The sequence below is a fragment of the Corvus moneduloides genome, chromosome 14 (assembly GCF_009650955.1).
Source record: "Corvus moneduloides isolate bCorMon1 chromosome 14, bCorMon1.pri, whole genome shotgun sequence".
Lineage (NCBI taxonomy): Eukaryota > Metazoa > Chordata > Aves > Passeriformes > Corvidae > Corvus > Corvus moneduloides.
This window is the reverse complement of record NC_045489.1, coordinates 17,379,413-17,404,842: the sequence shown is the minus strand read 5'-3', so window position 1 is coordinate 17,404,842 and position 25,430 is coordinate 17,379,413. Positions and strand designations below refer to the sequence as shown.

At 51.3% G+C, this 25,430-nt stretch overlaps 1 protein-coding gene across 2 annotated transcripts in view; it reads right to left on the bottom strand.

Moving 5' to 3' along the window:
* The window catches only part of LOC116451009 (gamma-aminobutyric acid receptor subunit beta-4), a 70,809-nt gene that overhangs the window by 40,238 nt on the left and 5,141 nt on the right, over positions 1-25,430 (bottom strand). For both annotated transcript variants that reach the window (XM_032124100.1, XM_032124101.1), the window contains exon 3: positions 4,934-5,001. In XM_032124100.1, coding sequence (XP_031979991.1) covers positions 4,934-5,001 — 68 coding nt within the window. The remainder of the gene's footprint in view (positions 1-4,933; positions 5,002-25,430) is intronic.

Sequence of the window (25,430 nt, the reverse complement as noted above, 5' to 3'; positions counted from 1 at the left end):
GATGTCCCTGCCTATGGAATGAGATGAGCTTTAAATCCCTTCCAACCCAGGCCATTCTGGGATTCTCTGAAGCAAAGCATCAAGCAAAGCTCTGCCAAGCATTCTGCCCCAACCCCTAACCCATCCCCACTGCAGGCTGTCCCCCAGCAAAAGGAATTGGCAATCCCACAGGCATCCTTCCCGTCACAGCCCCATTCCTGCAAACATTTCTATCTGCAAGCCTTGTTTCTTACACTAGCCCTCTGCAACAACCCTCTCGTAACTTTTCAACTTGTCACCGGGTTTATAAAACTTTAAAGCTGGTGCTATAACAAACTGAAATGATGTTATTGCAGATGTAGGAGAGCATCTTGGGATGAATAAATTATAGGAGCCACAAAGAAATCATGACTATAATGGCTGGATGCTCCGAGCTGTCTACGGTGTGCAGACACAGGAGGGAGCAGGTTTAGGACTGCACAGATCACGGGGCAGGAAAATTGAAGCGTTATGAAGGGTAACCTCCTCTTATTTCAGATGCATACAAAACTTCTGGTAGTTTTCCTTATTGAAATAGTTCATTAATACTTCAAGGGAGTCTGAACTGCCTGGTGCTAGAAAAATATGTCCCCAGAGATCACCTAGAGATGGAAAAGGCAACGTTGGGAGGATTAGTCCTTCTCTAGTCCCACCATGCAGGAATATACAGCACACCCCAAACAGGCCAGTCCTCAGCTGGCTGCTGAAGGGACATCCAGGAGCGGGGGAAGACTTGCAGCTCTTTCTGAAGCTGTGGGTACTGGACACCATCATAATCGCACCACCAGGGCAACTTGCCTGAACCAGGCCCTTAAGGTGAGTGACTCAGGGCAGCGTTCAGGCCACGTAGCACAAGCACAGACACCCACAGGCTGCCCCAGCTGAGCGTGACATGAGCTCCACACTGCCAGAGCTCTTTGTTCCCCAGCTCAGAAATGCTGCTGGACTCCTCAGTAACCTGCTAGCACACCAAGAGATCTGACCATGTCCCTGCCCCAGTGCCCCTGCACACCAACAAGAGTCCACAAACACCTGCAGGTTGTTCCCTGCTCACTGCAACTCAACCACCTGCAGCCAAAAGGCATATCCCAGGTCACCTCAAAGGCTGGGTGGGTTATCCAGGAGATACTGTCCTTCTGTCCTTTATGGGTCATCTGAGCTACTCAACAGCAGTATGGAAACATTCCTCCTCTCAGCCACCCTCCAAATCCCCAGATTTGTACAGGAGATGAAAAGACTCCAGCAAGGCCTTTCATCTTCCTGGATCAGCACTTCCCAGAGGGTCTGCCACTCAGATGTGCCCTCCCCAACACCTATTTGGCCTGGCCCCTGGCATCCTTCCCCAGACATTTCAATTGATGTCATTGATCTTGGCTCAGCAAATAATCCCTCTAATCGCTGACAAGAACAGAGGCTGCAGCTCAGCATTGCTCAGCCATGCTAAGGGGAGCACACAGCAATAAAGCATCACTCCAGAAAGTGAGCTTGAAAATATGGCTGACCACACACAGGCAGCAGCTGCCACGAACCAGGAGGTGACACTTTTTAAAATGAGGGCTGCAGTTTTGGTCTCTCATCACTGGGAGATGGTTACCTGTGAACACCCTGCAGCCTGGCATGACTCTGCCGTGGCACAGGAGCTGGGCATGGCCCTCAGGGAGGTGGAGGTGCATCAGCCTTGGGTATCAGAACACCCATGGCCTCTACAGGCAGCTGCAAAGCATTCTGTGTGTCGGAGTGTCTGGGAACACCCAGCACAAAGACATTACTGTGCTGCCTTTTTGGAGAGCCCTGCGTCCTCCAGGACTGAAATGTCACCACATCTTCATTTTGGGAACACGGTTCCCATGGGAGTGAGGGCAAGGAGCACTCATGGATGGAGCAGGATCGCTCCACAGTACCACAACCAGCTGGGCTCCTGTGGAAAACAACTTTTGGAAGCATGCAATGTCTGGTCACTGACAGCACTTGTTCCCCACCACCACGAAGCCAGCAGGCGCCAGGAGTCCCAGGGAAAGGCCTGGGAGAGCCGGGGGCTCTCCTCAGCCTGCCCCATCCCAGCACCAGGGCCATTGTTCCCAAAAGGATGTCTGAGGATTAATTAATTATCCTACAAGGGGCAGTAAGTAATAACACTCCTTGTGGAACAATAGAAGCTATTTGGTCGCCATGACAACGCAGCTTCACTTGTGTGCCTTTAATTTATTCATTGCACAGTTCCTTTCCCAAGCACTCATGATGCCAAAAAAAAAGCCTTGTTTTTCTTGCCAGTATCCATGTCCAGAGCAGGGGTAAAACACAGCCCTTTCCCCAGGGCATCTGTCACACAGAAGAATGATGCACATAAAATCCCTTCAGCCTGGAAACTTACATCACATGAGAACTCTTCTGCTTCCTGAATGTTTGTTCTTGAAGATGATTCTGATTTTTAACGTCTTTTTGAAGCTGCCTCACCATGGGTGCTCAGAGATCTCGATCCTGGATGAATTCTCACCTACAGCCACCTCATCTCCCATCCCCAAACCTTTCCAGACCCTCTCCCCCTGCCCCAATATATGTAGGAAAGATAGTCTGGAGATTACTCCTGTCAAACAGAGAGCCAGGAGGGATAATCAAAAGCCCAGAAGTGACATTCCTTCACATCCACAGGACAGTGGTGCCCAGCCTGACCACAGCCCTGCCACCTCCATCAAAACACTCAGTGTCCATCACAGTGCTGCTCAAATTCTGCAGGATCCAGAGCAGCACGGGGATGAAGGTCTGTGCCAGAAAATCTCTGTGCAGAGGGATTATTGTTGCTGTTTCTCCCACAGTTCTGTGGCAGAGAGAAGCAGGGGCTCACTGGAGAGGGGAGAGCACCACATTTACATGGCAAGGGTTGGGAAGTGCAGCTGGGAGAATGGCTACTGGGCTGGGGCACAGCATGCCTGGCCACAGCTGCTCACACCTGCTGGACAAAGCACTTGATCAGCCCCTTCAGCCCATGGACACATCTCCAGCAGGAGGTTCATGCTGCATCAGCCTCTGCAGGGCTCAGCTGCCTCCACACAATGGTCTGGGTGGCAAAGGACCTTAAAGGTCATCCTGTTCCATGAGCAGGGATGCCTTCCACCACTATCCCAGGTTGCTCAGAGTTCCATCCAGCCTGACCTTGGATGATGCCAGGGATCCAGGGGCAGCCACAGCTTCTCTGGGCACCCTGTGCCAGGGCCTCACCACCCTCACAGGGAAGAATTTTTTCCTAAGATCCAATCTGAACCTACTCTCTTAGTCTGAATCCATTCCCCCTTGTCCTGTCACTCCAGGCCCTTGTAAAAAGTCTCTCTCCACCTTCAGGTACTGGAAGGCCAGCCCTAAGCTGGCTCTTTTCCAGGCTGAACAACCCCAATTCTCTCCGCCTTTCCTCCCAGCAGAGCTGCTCCATCCCTCTGATCATCTTGGTGCCTCCTCTGGACTCGCTCCAATGCATCCCCCTGTCCTTCCTGTGCTGGGGACAGGTCTGCTCAGGCTCACAGGGGCAGTTGTGACAGGTAAGCTGGGAACCAACCCCTTTACCTCCTCCCAGCTCTGTTTGTGCAAGCTGAGGTCCTAAGCCACAAGCCCAGACCCCAAACTGTCCATGCTGGCTCTAGCAGGAGGGTGACATCTGGTCCAGCACCCCAGAACATCCAGGTCCAAGCTGAGACCGGGGGAGGAGATGACTCAAAGTTGAGTTATGGCCTGACAGGCAAGACAGATGGAACTAGGTTAAGCCATCTGGCCCTGCTAAGCTGAGCCTAACCTCAAGCACAGCTACCCAGTGCCATGGAGACAGCTCTGCACCCGAATCTAGGGCCACATCCACTGCCCAGTGTCACTGGGCTGAGGTCACGCAGAGAGTTCGGGTGATGGTGGGATGGTAGCAGAGAGACAGCAAAAGAAACTTTCGTAGAGGAACCTGAAGGTTCATGGCTGGCTCTTCCCCCTGGGCCATTCCAACATGGATTCAGGCTTTTCAGGCAGTTTGGAAACGAAATCCACTGGTCAGGTTGGGTCACCCGGCCTGCACGCAGCAGCAGAAGAGCTGGTGGGCCAGGGAAACAGGGCAGGAGAGGCCAGAGACAGAGAAATGGGACAGGAGCAGAGGGAGACCAAGGTTTTAATTGACTTGAACTGCAAGAGCTCTAAACTGGCCCAGGATTCTCCTGCATGGGTCAGGAAATGAGGAACGGGACAGGAACTGCCAGGAGGTTCCCACCAGCCTCCCACTCCACTCAGCCTCTGGGAAAGGAGAAGAGTCCGGAGGAAAAGCCTCTGGACAGGAGGGAGGAAGGCAAGTTTAGGCAGTGACAACACAATCCATGTCCTCTGCTGGGTGCTGAGGGCTTCTGAGGGACAGTCCTGGATGTGAACCCAAACCATGAGCAAAGTAATCAACAAATTTCACAGATTTCACCCCAAACCATTGCTACCCAAGCAGATAATTTTTTTGTTGTTGTTCATAGTGGTATGAAAAGCTCCAGTCTATCAATGCCACCCAAAACCAGGTCTCCATTAGATGCCTCTCTTTCCAGCACAGATCTCCAAGGAGATGGTGAATTACCCCCAGCGAAGGAAAACACACTGCTTTTAACTTGGCAGGGATAGGCTGACCATAAAGCCACCTTTGTATCAACCAGAAAATACAATTCACATCTACTCCTTTAAGGCATAAGCTTTACTGACTTGGGGAGGTGGCTGTGCAACCAGCACAGAAGGGGTGAGAATCTACTCTGGATGAGATGCCACAGGTTCCAGAGGTGCCAGTAGAGATCCAGATGCCTCCAAGGAGCCATTGCCTTGGAAGTAAATCTCAACCAGAAAATGGAATGACAGTTTATCAGGCTTTTTTTCCTCTTTCTTTCTTTTTCTTTTCCCTCTTTCTTTCCAAACTTACCATGTTGACTTCAGAGATCTGGTCAATGCTGGAGATGTGGATGCTCATTCCCACTGTGACAGGGTTACCTGAAACACAAACAGGCTGGGTTAGGACCATATTCAAGGCCTCCTCTCTTGTCTGCAATACAAGAATTGCCTAGAAGTGCATGGATTTGATTTTAAGCAGCCCCACATTCCCTGACTATCACGGAGTTGAGTGTGCTCACGTGATGAGATTTCTCTGACTCCCAGACTCACCCCAAGGAGTAGTGCAGCCTAAGCTTCATTTTTTTTTTTAATTCCTGGAAGTTAATTACCCCCTAGTAACACAATTATCTCTGATTATTCCAAATAATGCCTTCAGAGAGCATCAGCAGGCTCCCAGTGGGCTTGCATGAGGTGGTCCTGATTGACCACACAAAGTACACAGCACCCAAGCCCATGCAAGCCACGGGCAGGAAAGATGCTCCAGCTCACTCCTCCAGCACTCTGTCAGCTCTGAGCACTCAGTCTGAAAATGCCAAGTGAGTTTTAATACCCAAGACACCAGACAAGTACAGGAAACAGATCTATGAAGGGAAAAAGCAGCATTTGTACAGTGGCTTTTCAGAGCAGAGCTCAGATTAGAGAACGGGACCGTCCTTTCAGTGGAGCTTAGGCTACCTAGAACAATTTACAGCAAGATACACATCCACTGGCAAACCCAGCAAAAACCCTCCTGTAGCTGGAGATGGGCTTTTTGCATGTTACCCCTCCCCTGTTCAGGCCCACAGCCCCAAAGGCAGAGCACAAACCCAAACCCACCCCAAGAAAAGCCCCTTTCCTCACACAGGCAAGGTGGAAAATCAACCCCTTGCAATGCATCACTAGAAAGGGAAAGGCAAGCAGTTGTGCCACTCAAGGTATTAACTCTTCCCTGTACTCATTAACAGATCTAAGTGCTGAAATATTTACAGATAATCATGAAATGGCTTAGAAAGTAATTAGAAGATTGGGGGAGAGGGGAGAACCACACAACTGGAAATGAAGTGATTTTTTAATTATGTGTTACTAGAAGTAGGGAAGTAGTGTCATTAGGGGCGCCTTGTGATTGGGTGTGCTGTTCACCGAGACCCTCCGCTGCAAATTAAGCGGCATTATCCTTTAATGGAATATGAACAACACTGAAAACATCAGAATCAACAACTGTAATTAGGCCCTGCTATGCAAATCTCCTTAAAGAGGCAGTGCAGGCTCCAGCACCCCGGGCTCTCTGACAGGGTGCCCGAGGCAGGGGTGCTCAGGAGACCTCATGGAGCCTCTGAAGATCCCCCCACAGACACACTCCCAGACACGTCTTTGCTATGCTTGTACCTTCATCCTTCACAAGGGAGCCAGGTGGGAAAATAACCAACAGTCACACCAGGGAGAGACGATTCTCCTGCAGCCCCCTTTGTGCCAGAGGCTGACAGAGGCACAGCAAAGCTTTTAAGGAAGTCTCACTTTGATAGTCTGTCTTTTTTTCCCCTGAAATCAGGGCCTTGTGATAGAAGCTGTAGCAGGAGGAGGAAGCCGGCGCTGCCCTGAGGATCTTGCAGGCTAATTAGTTACAGGAGGAGAGCCAGGGCCATGCACAGGGCTGCAGCAGAGCCTGGGAGAAGCCAGATTCCCACTCCAGAGCCTTCCTGCCATGCAGTGCTGCTGCTTCCAAGAGTGCCCCACTGCCTGCTTGGCTTCCAGCCTGTCCCCACCGGTGCTGGTGTCACTGTGGCTGTGCATCCCCTCCTTCCCCAGCACAGTTCTGTCCCCCACCGAAAGCAGCAGGCTGGGTGGTTTAGAGCAGGGGAGCACTGACAGTGGGGATACACGAATATTTGTCAAACCCAGAGCCCATCCAATCCATTCTATCCGTCCAGACATTTGTGCTGTGTTCATCACCACGGTATCCCAGCGCCCCAGGTCATGTAGTGACTCAGTGTCAGAGCCATGGATGAGCTCCAGACCTCCCCACTCCCGGCTCCAGGAGCAGCTCTGGGGTGGAGGGATCAGCCATGCTGCCCCCAGCTCCCTGCAGAGTCAGCAGGGCTCCTCTTGGCACTGCCACTCCTCCACGCCCCATCTCTCACAGAATTTGGGAGGCTCCACCGCCCACCTGCAAGCCCTGGGGTGTGCAACCCTACGTGTGTGATTGTCCTACAGAAAATGAAAGATGAAGGCAGGCAAGTCCTGCCTTTAACCTGCTCTTATCTTGAAGCCATTTCACCTTCTCCAGCCCTGCTGTGAGGGCTGGCTCCCAGTCTGCCCAGGACAGGGGTTCAGGAGCGTGCACGCAGACAACACAAAAATATGTCCTGACTCTCGGTGCAGCCCAATGGAAAACCAGGCCAGCTGGTGCCCAACATGCAGACTTTAAGTAGTACAGAAAAATAAACAAAGGACATCAATTCTGCCAATGTTAATAGCTCCAGGCAAGAGGGATGCAAAAGTAGGGTATTTCAAATATGGGATAATGTCATCTGTAAGTTTGTCCAGAAGAGACAGAACTCTGAGTTTGTGGATCCGAGACAGGGCAAAAGAAGCAAAGCTAGTATTAAAGGCCTGTGCTTTTAGCTGTGCCTTGCCAATGGGTACAAAGAACTAGACTTTCTCCCCTTAAAGAAAAAGCTTCTTCTTGGAAAAGATTTGTAGGCAAGATCACAAGTGAGGGAGTGTGAGAAATTCTGCCACTTTTACCAGTGAATGGCACCCTCACACATCCCTGTTTCTCACCACCACTGGAGAGTTCACCAACATTTTGTTCTGAAAGTAGTTTGACGCCTGTGAATGATGCATTCAGGAAGTTGGAAGGGAAGCAGACAAAAGAGTTATAAAAAAGAGTTTTTCTGCAAGTGATACTTGTCAAATATAAACACAGTCAAGCTAGAGAACAAGTTGTGCTAATCTGCAATATTTTCCCAGAAACCAGTTATTACTTTCCCATTTTATTTCATAATGCATAAAACCCCAGCACCTGGAGTCACGTTGCTACAGAAATAACTCAGATGGCGCAAGTGTAGAGGAAAGGTTGGGTTTCTGAGCCTGTGTGTGCCTGTACTCCAGCCAGAGGTGATGGCAGCCTGGACTGGGACATCTCTCCCAGAACTCAGCCTGGTTCTGAGCCTGCAGAGCTCACTGAAGGCAATAGCACAGAATTCAGTGAAGCAGGGGGATGGTTACTCAGGCAACTGCCCTGAGCTAAGGGCCAAGTTTTCCCCTCTTCACTCTACCCAAGAAAGTTACCACTAGAGCAAGCTTGGGTTCCTGTGCCTTCAGATCTCCAACTGCAACACAGACACAGCCAAAAAGAGTCCAAACCAGTGGGCAGGTGAACAGAGCTCCATTTATGATCCACTGAAGCCACATCATTTTCACGAACTACAGCCAGGGCTTCAAGGTTCCTGGTTCCTGCATTCCTGACCACGTGGACTTGGCACTGCTGGCAGAGCCAAGGTTTGCAGCTGCTGAGGGACAGGGATCAGCCTTAAAGTTACCCTTTAGTCTGAACTACAGGAACAAAGGCATTAACAGGGTGTCAGAAATTTCACAGCTTCCCTGAACAGAGGGAAGGCTTTTCCTAGATACCCAAACCAAATCTTCTCTGCAGTTTAAATGTAGTTTAGTCTCGTCATTCCCCCCCTCCACAACAGTGAAAGAATAAATCAATCATCCTTCCTTAACAACAGCTTTTATATTCTGAGAATCCATTACATCCCCCTCCCTCCCCCACCAATACTGCCTTGTCTAGATTAAATGCACCTGATTTCTCCAACCTCTCCTCAGAGGTTATGTTTTCTAGAGCTCTGACAATTAGTGCTGCTCTCCTCTGGCCCTTCTCCAATTTGTCTACATCTCTATTTTCAAGCCTGGTATCCACAAACCAGCCACTGAAGCAATGACACACTCATACGGACGAAAGAAAAAGCAACCTCCCCTATACAGAATCCTCCTGAAACATGTCCAAACCCACTGCAGCCATCCTGGGAGCTGCTCACTCTGTGTAGGAGGTTAGAGATGGCAAAGGGGCAGCTGAGCTCCTGCCATTCGAGTGCATCACATGTGCAGGAGGAGGGAGCACAGCCCTGACTCTTCTGGACAAGAGGAGAAATTATTCAAGACAGCTTTGTGCATGAGCCTCAGCGTTCCTCAGCTTGCACCCTGCCTGTGGCATCACCAGTCTCCGAGATCCCTGCAGCAGCAGGAAAGCTGCTTTTAGGTCTTCTGCTGAGTAAACAAAGCCAACCAGAGAAAATTAGAGGCTTCAGTTACTAAACCTACATATAGAACAGGTCTGTGCCTTACCCTGCAATGGTAAATACCCATAGGCATGAGAATCCATCTATGCAAAACCCTACTCCTCAATCCCAGCCCTCCCGAAGCTGAAGTCCAGCCCCAAAACAGCCAGTCCCAGGCAAGGTTGCCCTGCCCTGTCTGGTAGAAGTGTTTCTGCACACACAGGGTGATAAAGGCAGGCATGGAAAGGGCCAGGTTTGCTGATAAAGGACCATGAGACCCCTCTTGCATTTTCAATGACTCCCCACCCAACAGGATCAGCACTGGGACACTCTCAGTGTCGCCACAGGCACAACCAGCACACAGCCTGTCGTTCCACTGCCAGGACTTTTCCCTTCAGCCTCCACTCCAGGCTCCTGAACAAGGCCAAAGTGTTCAGCATCTACCCGCTCCTTCTGTGGAAGATGGCTCACCCAGGCCGCTGCCTCTGCTTTGTTGCCAGCACTGAACCTCGGGGCAGCCTGGCTTTGTGTTTACAGCTCAGAGCCAGGGCCCACATCACGGCTACGTGCGGCCACGAGTTGGTTACACAAGGCCTGACAGACGTGGTTAGTGAGGAGCCAAGAGCTCCCAGGTAATTGGAGGTGCAGAAGGAGGCACATCCAGTGCTGGGCTTGAGAAGCTGCTGTCTGGATGAAAACATTCATCCTCTGCATAAATCTCCCTCTGGCCCTCCCAAAACAGATAGCCTTGAATCATTTTCGGCTGATGGACTAATTAGTCCTGTGCCATGGTTTTTTTGAAACCACCCAAAAGATAACTCAGAGGCCAGTCTGCTGTCAGGACATTCAAATTTACTACACTCCAGTGCAGGCAGAATGGAAATGCTCCTGGCTTTTCAGCACACAGGAAGATTGCAAGAGGAGCTCACAAATTGCTGTGTGCATAATAGCTGTGCTTACAGATCTCAGGATCCAGGCTCTGCTACAGCAGTGAGAGGATGTCTAAAAGATGCCATCCCAGCAGGCTACACAAGCCAAATCACAAAAAAGTTTCCCAACACTGATTTCCCTGTTCCTTTCCTTTTATTTTAACTTATGTACAGCATCAAGCACAAACTCAGTTTAGTGTTAACATTGCTTGAGGAACAAGAAAAGTTGACCATGTATCATGAAAGCAAAAATGTTCTGGGAACAGCTTTCATCCAGCATCTCTGATTTGCAGTGACATCTCGAAGCACCAAGTTCAGCAGGGTCCCTTAAGAACCTACTTAAACTTTTCCCATAAAATCTAGGTTTAAACATCCATTTAACACTTTCCAATCCTTTTCCCACATGGTTTTGGTTTTTTTTTTCACTCCTATTTCCACAATGCCTCCCCCACCCACAGCCAATGTTGTGCATTTCTTTTGCCAGGCTCAGCACAACAGCCAGAAACATCAAACAAGTTCAGAGGCTGATACTGAAGCTCTCCCTCTGCTCCCAGCAGGTCACCCCATGGAATCCCTTGGATTTAAAAGGGCAAAGCACACCATGGCTTTACACTTCTGGGCACTGTTACGCATCACCAAAAGGAGAGATGGTCTCAAGGCAAGTCAGCAAATCTGGCATTTGTCTGGGGGGGGGGACAGGGTTTATGAGGGACTTGCCACTGCTGAGGAATCTCTCAGTGGGGTTGTGGAGCTAAAAGATGGGCCCCTGGCCTCCAGGGTGTCTGGGGATGCCAATGCCTGCTCCTTCCCCAAGGATTCATGGTTCTGCAGGGGCAGGAAGGATATCTACCACCACTAGTTCCCATGGAGATTGCAGCTGCTCTCCAAGTAGGTCTGGCAGAAAACGGTTTCTTGGGTATGACAGGTTTCCAACATTTTCCCACACTCCTTTAGGCAGTGCCTGGCTCTTTCTACACCACTGAGTCCATGCACAGAAAGAGATTTTGCCTAACCCTGGTATGGTTTCCACCCATCTACACCACACCAGGCACAGCACCACCTTGTGCAAGGAGGATAATGAGGATTTCCAGCCTGTGCCATTCTCCTCTCCTGGCATCCTGGCATTGTCACCTCATCCAGTCAGACGACTGAACTTGCAATCTTCATTTAAGAAAGGGCAATACTTGGGACTTCCCAAGGAAAATGCCAAGTGGGAGCAAGCTCTCACCAGGACGGTGATATCACAGACAGGACACAGGCAGGATGGAACATCTAAGGGAGGGTACAAGCAGAGCACAGCTCTTGAGCAGACTTTTGGAATATCCAAACGTGAACATGGTGCAAGCAAACAGTGAGGCTCCTGTTCAGCAAGGAGCCAGGAGCCACAGCACTTGCAGAGCAGGCAGAGCTGACCTCTGTTCCTGCCAGCACTGCTCCCTGGGATGCTCTGTGCAAACACACAGGTTAACCTGGATAACAGCAGCCACAGTCCCAGCCTGTTGTCACATGAAGCTCTCCCCATGGACCTGAACAGTCACAGAACATTTTCTCGAGCAAACTGTGCCTGCTCCTGAGCCAGTGCTGAGGGATCCTTCTGGAGGAACAGTGCTTTCCCAGGGCAGATGTAGCACCCGTTCTGTGACTGTTCCAGGGGAGGCAGAGAATTAAGGAACACAACCTGTGAGGCACAGTGGATTACCTAATCTATCTCATGGGTATTTTTAATGGATTAGTAGGTATTAGAGTGGGATCTTGCAAATATCCCATGGAAATTTGGAAGTGAGAGAGAACAATCAGTTGGCTGCAAAAACAGTGTAAAGGTTGTCCCAGAGGGATTGAAGGATTACAGAGGAAGCTAAATCAAGGTTGATTTTAAAAGATGTCAGTAGACAGCTAGCCAAGCTGAATAAAAACAAGGTCTCAAATGTACAGGCTTAAAAATGGAACGAGAGAGTAGACACCAAGCCTGACAGCATCTGGACTGCCAGTGGACCCAGTCCAGCAGAGCACCTGTACACACACACAGGGCTTTCAGCATTAAAAAAAAAAAGTTACTGGCTACTCAGAACCTCATCTGTTCTTGGAAGAGGCCTAGGTCAACATTCAGGAGATGGATTTTAAAGCTATTTCATCCTCAGTGATGAAGACAGTCTTGCAAGGGCTTCTGCTTGTGGATCTCTTGCCCAGGTGATGCACGCTTGGTAAGGTTAAAGCAAAGCAAGAGGAAAACAAGTTCCCAAGCTCTCATTTACAGCCACACAACTCCATCACCTCACCAGAACTGACCATCATCAGCTTGGCACTGACCAGTGGGTCCAAGCAATCAACCCTTTAAGACCAACTTCACCGAGAGATGGGAGTGCCAGCTCCCATCCATCCCTTAGAGCTGGCAGTGCCCAGCTGAGACAACAGCCAGCTTGCTTTGCAGGGATGTCACTGCCCTGGGATTCTTTGTTGGAGCAGGGACATCGCAGAAGGTGGCTCCAGACCAGATCCTTGGGAGATGAAGGCAGTGCTCCAGCCTCCTGGAGGAAGGGTCACCTGCCCTGCCCTCCCAGGGACACCCACACAGAGCAGCTCCGAGGCTCTGCAGGGCACACACTTGGTGTTTTCCCCTATTCCATCCCCCTCTGCAGGGCTGGCATTGTGAAATACCACATTTCCCCGTGTTTACACTGAGCAAACCCCAGGAAAGCAGAGGCACTGAGCATCCCAGGTCCCTCCAGCTCTCCTCCACCAAGAGTAGTAGCAGGAGGACAGCAGGGCTTGCCAAACAAGTGCCTGTCGTAGACTGACAGCAAAGCAACACAAGCCAGGCTTCTTCTCCCCAGCAGCAGCGTGAAGCATTGTGCCCACGCTGATCAGCCACCCCCACACCTCTCCACCTGAGAAGACTTCCCTCCTACCTCTGTCAGGATCCTGGCAGGCAACTACATCTCCCCAGGGGCTCTGCCAGTGCAGCCCTGGGGCACAGCTCTGCCTGCCTGGGAAGCTGTGGTGGACTCAGGAACAGTCCAGTCCTTTTGCTTTCACTCAGCCCCTCAGAGCTGGTGTTTGCCCCTGGCTAGAGCCAGCCAGGGCTCTGCCAGAGCCTCTGCTCCTCCAGCTGGGGCAGGCTCGGAAGCCTTTGGCACCCTGCTGCTCCTCCTTTCCCAGCTCACTGCCTGCCACCCTGCTTTGGAAGGGGGCAGATCTTCAGAAAGGATTGCACACAGACACAAAATACTTGGAACCCCTGGGTGCAAAAGGAAGCAGGGTATTTAACCATGTACCAGAACACACTCACCACAGGCAGCTTTCCCACCCTCAGCTCAGAGCAGACCAACCCCCAGGACTCATCACAGCCTCAAAAACACTCTTTACAATGCAAAACATTCAATTTCTGTACCAGTTCTGGTGCTACAAGGCCAACAGAGGCACACCGGTTTCTAAGCAGGATTAAGGCTGAATCCAAAGCGCTGGAATCCCTCCCCCAGCACCATGACGCTCCTTGCAGAGCCAGGAGGTAGGAGTGCAGCAGAATACCTGGGAAACCACAGCACCACCCTCCTCTTCACAGCCAAACCACCCCCACGGGCAGGGGTGGTGCTGCTATATGTGGGACACCCATCCCATCACATCCCACAGGATGCAGCCACCACCTCCCTCCACAGGTGGAGGAACCCCTGGGTGCAAAAGGAAGCAGGGTATTTAACCATGTACTAGAACGCACTCACCACAGGCAGCTTCCCCAGCTCAGAGCAGACCAACCCCCAGGACTCATCACAGCCTCAAAAACACTCTTTATAATGCAATCCCTCACTCCACCCCCTGAGGTGGGATGGCCACAATGGCCCACAGGTGAGGTCATTCAGCAGTTTTCCCTGCTGGCAGCTGGGGAAGTTCCTCCCGAGCTGCCCACTGGAATGTCTCACTTCTCACCTGCCCACTCAGGGCATGAAGGTGCTGACCCAGCTTTTCAGTGCTGGGGCTTTTCTGGCAATAAATGTTTTCTCCATGGAGGAGCCTCTCTCTGATGTGCACCAGAAATATTCTCCCGCAAAGCAACTGCAGACCTGGCCTGGACTATGGGGAGTGACCTGTCTGGGAAAACACTCTCACACCTTACCAAATCCTGAGCCATCTAATCCCCTTAGCTGCAAATGAGCTGAGCCAAATTAATTCAAATGGGTTAACACAAGCTGCTCTGTTCACATCAAATCCATTTCTCTGTCTTGGAAGTGTTTGTAACAACAACGAAATACCTGGACTTGTCATTTTTATCAAAGTGACAACAACAAGGTGTTTTCTCTTTTTTTCTTCCCTGTTTTCAAATTTTTTTTATGGGTTAGTCACACTTCCTCATCACTGTTTACAGACTGTTGTCTTTAAAGGATACCACAGCATGGAACTCCTGGATTGAATCCAGCTGGACATGCCCAGCATGTGGGGAAAAAACAAAAGGAACACGATGGCCAGGTTGGGACAGGCTAAACTTGCACAATGCCCAAGGTTTACACTCAGGGGCAGTCAGGACAATTTGCAGGGCAAGTATTGAAAAAATGGAGTGAATCAGGCCTGAAAATATCATTACATTCACAGTAAATTCTTCTCTGGTTAGGAATCACGAGAAACAAAGCACACACACAAAAACAAGCCTCCCTCTTTCCAAATGTTATCCATGGGATGATAACTTTCCATCTCTTCGTTTCTGAGGCTCTTGGATGGGCTTTGTTCAGGTGGTCCTGCCCTTTCTCCACTGTCTGAAGACAGGGAAGGTCTTATGAAATTCAGTGGTGACCAAGAATTGCAAGAGTTTAGTAGGAAAAATAATTCTAAGATACCCGCTTTGGAAAGATTGCCCCCTGTGCTGGTGTTTCCATTATTTCAGCAAGAGTTGATCTGCAATAATATCTGGGACAAAAGTTGCCTTTTACCCCAGAACCTCTTTATTAAAACATAAAACTAGAGTCCCATTTGCTCACCAAAATAATTGCTTTCACTCAGGATGCATGGATGAGCGAATCTTGCAGAGCTTTTACATATATATTCATCTCCAGCAATTCATCAACACAATAAGCACACATTATTAACTTGAGTACTCATCAATTCCTTTTTTTCTGGAGCGTCAAATACTAGCAAGGAGCTAGTGTGCAATAGGGAAGAAAAACATGTAGGGGAACTTGTGATAAATGTTCTATTTTTGCTGTGAAAGGAGGATAAGAGGAAAAATTCAGCTCATAGCCTTCCCTCTCCCTCACTTCCAAAAATTTCCTGCCAAGCTGAGATCCTTCCCCAGGGGCCAGGAGAGTGGGATTTTCCTTCTCCAGGTGACATCTGTGACCTGGGTGGCCTCCTCTCCCGGCCTGACAGCTTCTGATGTTTCACCCAGAGCTTTGCCACTGCCATGGGCAGCCCCTTTTTATGCATCACCCATTGAACTGCCCAGTGCAGCCCTTGGGCGTGGCTTTTCCCATGGCACAAGGCTCCCCCAGCCTGGAGATGTCACCTGCTGTGGTCTCAAGAGGTGTGAATTGTCTCACTGTGAGCAAGAGAAGAGTAAGAAGTACTCCAGGTAGCTGAGGGGATGTGCTTGGAAAGATCTGCTGGCCAGAAAAACCCATCCTGGCTCTGCAGCACAGAGCTGTGGAAGAGGAAGGGACACTTTGGTGCTCTCCCAGCTCAGCTGACTGTCCCGAAGGCGAGCACGGGGTGACCAAGTGTCACAGGAACCAAGGCAGTCACCCTACATCTTCCACTGCTCTTGGGCTGTGCCACAGATAAAAGCCCACCGTGGCTTTTAGTGGCTGAAATGGCTCTGCAGGCTCAGAGTGGAGCCTCACGTGGGGACAGGGAAGGCTCTGGTGTCCCTTCCTGCTGACAACCCGTGGGGGATTCACTAGAGGAGCACAAGAGTAAAGCTGAAAGCAGTGCAATAGCCGGGCACCCTTCCTGGTTTTCCTGCTCTATGACATGATCACACACAGTAAATATATTTTCTGCCACATACATAAAGGGGTTCTTTAAACATTCTGCCAATGATCAAAGTCACAAAATTTCAGGTGTTCTGGGAGAGGGTGTTGAGGAAAGTCCTTCTGCTTCACCCATCAGAAGGGGAGCTATTTGTGGCCAAGATTAACGCCCATTAATTAAGAGCCTTTCCTATGTCTATACTACGGCATTTCTCCACGCCAACAAGTGGGCTCACCTGCCTGTTCCCTGTGGGGATTCCACAGGACACCACATTGCAGGAAAGGGCACACCTTGGTGACCAAGCAATGGACCAGAGCTCTGAAGGTGCTTAGGTCTGTTCTCACAAGTAAAGAGAATAGCAGGAAGCAGAGCTTCCCAGTGCCATGCTGTGGGTTTTTGCCATCACTCCCAAAAAAATGCCCCCTCTTGGTGTCCCCGAGGTGTACAATGGCCCCAGTGGTGGCCCATCCTCCCCCAGGTGGTGGGGAAGATTTGTTAGTCAATATTTGCACAGCACAGGAGCCTTGCTGCTCTCTGTCGCACAGAGCCCCTAATACCACCCGAGAACAAATTATATTTGTGCATAATCAACATCCCATCCCGCTCAGCCCTGATTTGAGATTCCTTTTTGGCGAGTGATGATGTCCAGGGCACAGAGAGCACAGCTTGATTTGCAGAGCCCAGGCTGAGCTGGCAGAGCTGGCAGGTAGAAATATCTTGTTTTGACTGGTAAACTGAGCAAGTTTGACATGGAAACCACTGAGGGAGAATAAATATGGAACAACAAGATGTAATTTTACAGAGTCTCTCTTCCTACTAGAACTACACTCGGAGCTATCCCAGAGCTGAACTAAGAGGTCCCGAGGTCTAGGGAGGGGAATTCTGGACACGGTAGGTTGGGCTCACCCCTGTCACAAGCATGGACATCTCTGAGAGCACAATTATTTAACAGCAGCATTCCTGCAGGACTGCAAAGAACAGGAGAAACAGGAAGGGGAGGGGGGAAAGATAAGAGGAGAAAAAGAGTTTTTAGCTGTGACACAGAAGCAAGGATAAATGCCACAGCCAGAAAAACAGCCTATAGGAACAGCAGGATCGGTGCTTCCCAGCCCAGCCTGACATTCCCACTCTGCTCAGAGCAAACATCCCAGAGGGAAGGGACAAGAGCTCTGCTTCCTTCCCTTTTGTCGGAACAGGATCAATCCCTGGATCTCCAGAAAACCTGTTCAGCTGACCGTTGTGTTCATCCTCCAGGGCTCCACCATCCACCACTGCCCTTTCTCACCCACGTGATGTGAATTCCTCTGAAGGACCTTGTGCCTTCATTAAGCACCTCGTTTGTCTTGTCCACCTTTCTGGTCATGCTTTAACAAGTGCATGATATTTCACATGAAATATCAAGACGTAAAAACCTCCAGCAAGAGCTCTCTGCAAGAATGGATTTTACAAACCAAGCACTGTCAGTACCACCAAAAAAAACCCTCTTACATCCAGCCAGCCTGACACTGTAGCAGCCTCCAACTTTTTTTTCTTTGAACCAGACATAGGTGAGAAAAGTGACGTGCACACACAGAGTCTCTTTCACACAGCAGTAAAACTACAGCACGTTCCTTGGCTTTTATATTTCCTGTTACATGGATTAAAAATATTTCTCTGCCTAACTGGGATACTGGGAGTCTTAGGAAATGAACGATGCAGGTATGTAAAGCTGCTCTGATGAACAGCTCCAGGGCAGTGGAAATATATTTTGAGTAACCAAAAGGACTTCTACTGATGGATTTTACACTCCTTTCACATCTTGCTTTCAGTGGCAGCCCCTCGAAGGCAAGTTTCCTGGCAGGAGTAATCTCAGAAATGGTGAGTGTTACGTTGATGTTTGTCAACGAGGAAGATGGGTCCAGGTGATGCGGCAAACATCCTCCAGACTGGCTGTAAATAACAATCTGCTTTTAGGCAGTTAATTAATTAAGAAGTATTGGAATTATTCTGTCTAATCAGTTACTCGAATGCATTGCATCTTGCTGTAAAAAATTATGACTAAGGGTAGAGGCAAAATTCCTGGAATAAAAGCTTAGTTAAAACGATGATGACATCTTGGTTTTAAGAGAGATCTTTGCCATGGACTGCTCCAGCAGGGCTGGAAAGCAGCTGTGTCAGGGCCTGAGCAGAGCTGCAGGGAGACACTGCACCAGCCAAGGGGGAAAAGGAAGCAGAAGAGCAACCAGATGCATTTATCCCACACAGGCGTGGACATAAGCATGAGAATCAACACCTCCAGTTGCACTGGAAGGACATTGGAATGGATGACAGCAAAACTTCGTGTTCCCCACTGAACACCAAATGCTGAAAACCAGGCAGAGCTCTGTGGCAGGCATGCAGCTTGCCCAGTAACCCAAGGCCAATTTGACTCTGGGCTGAGACTCAGGGGAGCTCATCTCTGTTGCTGTCTTCTCCCAAAACTGCCTCCACTGCTCTGTGCCAGAGATTCCTGTCTCGGAAGGAGGATAATAAGTGTGGCCACACACGAACGCACAAGTGTGTCCAACGTGCAGCAAGAGGTTCACAAGCTCTGTCACACGGGAGGAAGGGACTTGTCTAATATCCTAAAACTTTAGTGCCCTCAAGAACCAAATCGTGAAGAAAACAAAATGGATGAAGGTTAGGTGGAAGGATGCCCACTGCTGAATGGACGTTGTGGAGCCAGTTCTTAATTAAACTGTCCACAGCATCCCTGCTCATTCCCTTCCCTTGATTGATAGAGGCTGGATTTGCAGCAGGGCAGCGCTGGCAGTGGGGTCCCTGCCTGCCCTGCAGTGAGCCAGGGGGAAGCCCACAGGAAAGGGAAGATGTTTTTGTGGCTGAGCCCTGTTCTTCAGGACTGGATGTGTCACAGGGTTCCTGTGTGCTCCATCCTCCCCGAGTCACCCAAAGCTCACAGATTTCGGTGAACTCTGTGCGTCTCTCTTGGGGAGCTGGGGCTGAGCGCTCACAGCTGTGGCTGAAATCAACAGGAGCGGTGCTTTGACCAGGCAGAGCCTGGCTCCAGTGCTGCCGAGCATCCTGGAAAATCACATTTTCACTGGGCAGCCCTCAGCAGGAGATACCTTTGTCTTCTCGGGGGGGAGGTGTGAACATGCTCCTGCTGTACTGGTGTGCTTCACAGCAGTTATAAAAGCAGCTGATGCTGTGTGGACAGCAGGTCTGAGCACAGAGCAGCCAGCAAAGCACAAGTCCAAGATGGATTTTGGCTGCTCAGTCACAGGTTTGCATCAGACAATCACCTCAACCCACCCTAATCACCTGCTGTGGCCACCTCAGCTGTCCCCACTGCCATGCTCCCAGCCTGTCCCCCTCTGGAATGAAGGGAATGAGAAACACCAGCTCCATGTGTAAATGGCATCTCTGATGTGCTCTGTAGGGCTGCTCAGGAGGAAGCAACTGTTGGACCTTGCCTCCTGATGCACCCTCACAAATACAGATCCCTGGAGAAACTCCAGTCCTGGCTTTTCTGAAGCCTTGTGTGTCTGACTTTACAGCCTCCGAGTCCTTTTCACAGAATGTATTTGGTATAAAAAGAGCAAAGTGAAAAAAATAGAAATTCCGTCATGTGGCAATGTGTTAACATCCACATATGTCCCAAGAAGGACGGGATCCTTTCATTTCCTGCCACTTCAGTTAATGAAGTAAGACACAACAGCAGGAGGTTGTCATCTTCCTTCTGGATTAGCCCTAGAGAGGACGTGACCCATGGTCTGGAGCCAGAAGTCACATAAACTGGGGAGGAATGAGGGCTGCACAGCTGCAGCCAGTTTTACTGACCAAGAATGGCCTTTTCTCAATATTCTTTACTCAGGAAGGAAAGGGGGACTGCTGGCAGCCCTAGCAGGTATCCACCTTCCCTTTGGCCTTGAGTGACACTGGGGTTTACAGACTTTCCAGACAGCTTCTGTCTCTCCTTCTCCAATTAAATCCTTTCCCGAGCCTGATCCATGATTACCCCTCTGCTTTCAAACCCAGAGCTGCTCTTCTGCCCAGCCACGTTATGGGGGCAGAAGGGCGACATTTCCTGGTGGAGTCAGGCTCTGTGAAAGTGCAGCATTTCAGGTTCACCCCGTGCCCAACTTTGGGTAGGGAAGGAGCTGTCCCTGGTAGGACAAGAGCCTTTCCTGCTAAATCTCAATTCCCTGCCCCAAAAGAGCTGGCTCAAGGCATCTCAGAAGCAAAAGGAAAATTGAATCTGGCTGCTCTGAGATTTAAACATTTTTTTTTTGCCACAGAAGAGGAGGGGAAGAGGGCTGGAAAGCTGACAGCTAGAGCCTAGAAAGGCAGGTGAGCAGCTCCTGTGGCACCCCAGACAGGCAGCCCAGGACCAGCCCCCACTGCCCTCTTCCAGCCCCACACCCTGGTCCTCCTGCAGCAGCATCACTGCTCTGGGGTGCTGCTTCACAACCCAGAGCAGCCCTTGTGCCAGGTCTGGTGGCCCAGCGACCCACCTGCTCCACATGCACAGGGGCCAGCCCTGCTGTAGGCGCCGCCGGTTTCATCCCCCAACATTTTAGGACAGGAAAAAAAAACCCCAGCATGTACACGCCTTGGCTTGTTCTCAGAAATTTCTGAATCATTTTTCCTGAGATTTCCCCCCCTCCCCTTCCAAAGTCCAAAGCAAGCTAGCTGCCTGGAAAAAACCACCACCCGACACCCAGTGGGAAACAGGGATGTTTTCGGGAAGACTTTACCAATACCACCAGCCTTGACCGTGGAAGACACCAAATTCCCTTTCCTTCCAGCACAGGACCACTAAGAGCAGCTGTTTCCCAGGCACACAGGGCTGGTGGGCCAGGGAAATAACACAAGCCCCCCCATCCCCTGCTGCATCCGTGCCAGCCGGCGCAGCCCCGCCAGTTTTGGAGCCCTGAACCACTGACGATGCTTCACTGCAACACTTTATGCATCAGCAATCATTTATTTTTACAGTTCTGCGTTTCAAGTGATGCTGTTACACAGGGAAAGGCTGGGGATTTCACCCCCAGCTCCATTGAATTTGAAGTGACCTTTGAGGGAGGAATACTGGGGAATAAACAGGACATGGGAGCAGGGCTGGGTCCTGAGGAGGGTGGAGGTGTGATGGAGCAGGGAGGAGCTGAGAGCAGGAGGGGCAGGGGACAGGAAGGAGGAAAACCAAGATGTTGCAGCTAAGGAGGGTTTTGGATGTCCCAAATGAGGGCGATGAGAGCTGGGAAGCCAGGTCCATGACCAGAGCCGATGAGGAGCAGGACACAGGCTCATTTCAACCCAAGACCCCTCAAGTGCTAATTTTCTTTAGGGAAGTTTGAATTAAAAATGGGGCAGGGAAAGCTGCTGGCCCCACAGGCATGAAAACCCAGGATTTACTGTGCAATCCCAAGGGCTTCACGGTCATTCTGTTTTCACCAGGCATTTCCAGACACTTGCACCCCCCCAGGAGAAACACCAGGAACCCTGCACTCCAGGAGGGCTGGCAGCACGGAGCAGAGAATGCCCTCACCTTGCTTCTGGCTACCAAGATCTGCAAATGATGCTGGAAAGCCATAAAGAAACATCTGCTTGAAACTCTTGCAAAGTTTCGGGCTGGAAATGTTGCACCAACAGCGAGCAGCTGAGTCACGAGCTCAAGTGGGATCTTCCTGCCATTCCTTCACTGCCTTCTCTACCCTGGGGCAATATGATCTTAGTTTGCTTTCTTTTGCTTTTTTTTTTCCTTCCTTTTTTTCTCCTATGGAACTAATGCTTCTGAAAGTGAGTGCCTAAGAGCACTTACAAGAGCCAGGGCGCTGCTCTGAAAGCTCCCCGCCTCCCCTACCCGTGGCTCTGCAATGATTCCCAGACATTATCTGCAGCATCCCCTGCTCACCCAGCCCTAAATCATGAGCATCCTGCTTGCCTCGTGGTGTAATTAGCGTGCTACACAAATCACCCCCCAGACTGTCCATCCCTCAGGGCCATCTGGATGGCTCCCACCTGTGATTTCATGTCAGAACGTTGTCCTGTCCCAAAGACCAAAAGGCCTCTCTCTGCATTGTTGCTGCTCTTGCAGTACCAGGACAAAGATCTCCCTCTTGGAGGCCTGGCTGCATCGTGCTCCTCCCTGCAAATCCCTCCTGGAGGATGTTCCAGATCCCTGCCACAACCCTGGCCAGACCCTGTGGACTTGCTTTGCCATGACTCTGTCCTGTCCCTTCAGTCCCAGGCCCTCTCCTGTATCAGCCCTGTGGTCCCTGCATGTCCCACCCTGGCACCGTCCCACATCTCTCCAGCGTGGTGTGACACTCAGGGCTTGGGGAATGTAGAAACCTGAGAGAGGCCTGTCCCTCAGGCTGCTCCCACCTAACCAGGGTAGCTTTCTGCTGGAGTTGCTCCGAGATTTCTCCATCATCTCCACGCAGCTCCAGCTTTCCCCTTTGGTGTCCCCCCACTGAGCCCAGCTCCCCAGGTGAGCACATGGCACTCATTGCCACGGCACCACCCCCGAGAGCCGACCTGCTCATCGGCCTAATGGGTTTCCAAGGGGGTGAGGGAGAGGGAGGAGAGCGAGTGGCTGATGCTTCTCAGCCACTCAGCTCAGCCCAGAGCTAACGAGGCATCTCAAAATTAAAAAGTGAACTGCAATCCCCAGCAGGTCTGTCCTCCTTTTGGCATTAGGCGGAGTTCTCTTTCTCTTTCTCAAAAAAAAAAAAAAAAAAAAAAGAAAGAGGACTGGGGAGCCGTGAGTTGTGTTTGGAGCTGTGGAAGCATCCTGGGCTGGGTGGGGGTGCTGGGATGGGCCTTGGGGCTCTCTTAGGAAGAGTGTGAGGGGCAAGAACTGCCTCACCATGCCAAAGGGTGCATGGGAACAGGCTTTTCCACGTGCCTTCCCATCCAAAGGCACCCAGTTCCTCCTGCTCTACAGGCAGCAGCCACGGGTGAATGGAGGAGGCGCCCCAGGACGGGCAGGTGGGACGCTGTGCTCAAGGCTGGCAGGGTGGGCACAGAGCTGGGTGGCTGCCACTGATGTGGGGCAGGATGGCAAGAAGCAAACAACACTGCTGCAGGAGGAAAACACGGGGAAAGCAAGCAGGAAAGAGCAGGGAAGGGAGGAAGAGAAGCCAGACTGATTTATTGCTTTTGTGGGTTGCATTTCTCATGTGGGAATCTGTCTGGGAGGGACCCTGCTGTGCCCACACCTCTGGGGAGCCCAGCACTGGCTGCTGTGACCTTCCTGCCCCCAGCACCTCATCCTTGAGCCACAGAGAGCTGAAGGCTCTGCATTAGAGGCACAGCTCACCCTGGCACACGGGCAGCTGAGTGGCAGCTGCTTTGTTCCAGTCCCCTCCACTCGGGCAGACAGCTGCCTGTCCAGCCAGACCCTCTGGTCACTGCTGGCCAGCCCTGAGACAGCTCTGTGACATTCCTCCAGGGCACACGGCTCCCAGCAGGACCTGCCACCCTTCCGAGGTGCTGCCTTGGCTATTCCCAGCTCGTGCTAACTGGTGTTCCCAGGACGGGAGCACAGGTGGGTGGTGAGATTGTCTCCCCCAGCAGAGAGGGCTTACACACATTTTGCCCAGCTGGAAGGCAGAGGAGGGGTGGCAGGACAGTCCAGGTGGAGCACAAGGCTGGAGAACTGGATACTGGAACTGGAGCTCAGCCCAGTCCCACACATCCCTGGGAGACAGCAGGGCTGCACACACACGGGTTCCAGGGCTTTGCCCAAACCGTGCCTCTTCCATAGAATCACAGAGCATCCTGAGCTGGAAGGGACCCACAAGGATCATCCAACTCCTGTCCCTGCCCAGGACACCCAACAATCCCACCCTGTCCTTGAGAGCGTTGTCCAAGTGCTCCTGGAGCTCTGGCAGCCTTGGGACCATGCCCATTTCCTGGGGAGGCTGTTCCAGGTCCCAGTCACCCTCTGGGGGAAGAACCTTTTCCTAATATCCAAGCCAAGCCTCCCCTGACACAGCTCAGGCTGTTCCTGTGGGTCCTAGCGCTGTGCCAGCTGCACACAGTTTACTGGGGAGAACTTCACCCTCTCCACAGCAGGACTATGGATGAACTGAGAGCCACACAGACACCTCCTGGCATGATCCCACTGGATTTCTCCTAGAAATGGGTTTGATCCAAAATTCCAGAGAGCTGGTGAGCTCTGGGTACAACAGTGGTACAAGGAAACTTCCACCCCTTTCCCCTGGGCTAATAACACCAATGATCTCCAGCTTCCAAACCCTTGTGTCAGCCCAGCTGGAAATGCTGCAGGAATTTTGCCTGGATAAGCTTGTCCTCCGGGGGAGGGAGCCAGGAATGCTGATAGTTTGGGCATCCCTGCACCACAAGCACCAAAGGTGCTCCCCACCAGGACCTTGCTCTCGTGAGCAAAGGGAAAGACAAGAAAGGGTGAAGGGCAACAGCGAGGCCATTACAGGGAAGGGATTTATGGTCATAATTCTGTCTCTTTGCTTGAGTGAGGAGAAATGCAGCTTGTGCTTTGGGAATTCAGAGTAAAATCAAATAAAACGCCACGGTTGCCCAGCCCCATCCGTTCTGCAGCCCGGGAGGACGCGGCGCCTGCCGAGCCCAGCCCGAGCACCGCACAGACCTGGCAGGGTCAGCAGAGCCGCCTGCGCCGAGCCCCGCACCGAAGGAAGGGCTGGGCCCTGTCCTGGGTGCCCTGGGGACCTGGAATCAGGGAACAGAACCTGCTGGACCCCCAGCCCAGCGCTCCCCTCTGCTCCGTGGCTCTGCGGAGCCAGCTCGCCTCCTGCTTCACTGTATCATAATCAGCGCCGTGGCTTTACACCGTGGTTCTCTTCCAGTTTTATGTCATCTCCACAGTTCTCCCCCTCATAAAATGTGACTGCACCAATTTCTGTGATCAGGGCTGGCCAGGTAGTAGGGACATTTCAGAGCCTTTAAATCAAAGCCAGCCATATCCCATGTTCAAAGGAGAGAGGGAAGAGGGGGAACCCCTGTTTGCCTGCAGAATGCTGCACCCAAAGTGTCTCCCCACTGCAGTGGGGTGACCTTCCAGGTGCTCCTGAGCACCACGGAGAGATGGGCATCATCTCCCCCAGCCCAGAGCCCTCCCTGGTGCCCCCAGGCAGCGCTTGGTGCTGCCACCTGAAAACCCCTGTTCCACCACAGGGTAGAACAAGGAGATGAGGACAGTAGGGACGGTGTTTGTGGGGATGGAAGGGAGTCTCTGCTGAAGGGTACGGGGTGGTCAGTGCATGGGGCAGGTCTGGGGGAGGTACAGGGAAATCAGAAGTTTCAAGGATAGGTGGATTTATTCATGGGAAACTGCAGTACACTGGGGTGCATCCAAAACCTGATGAAATCAGTGAGGCTGTTCCTCCACTCCCAGCTTCTAGGA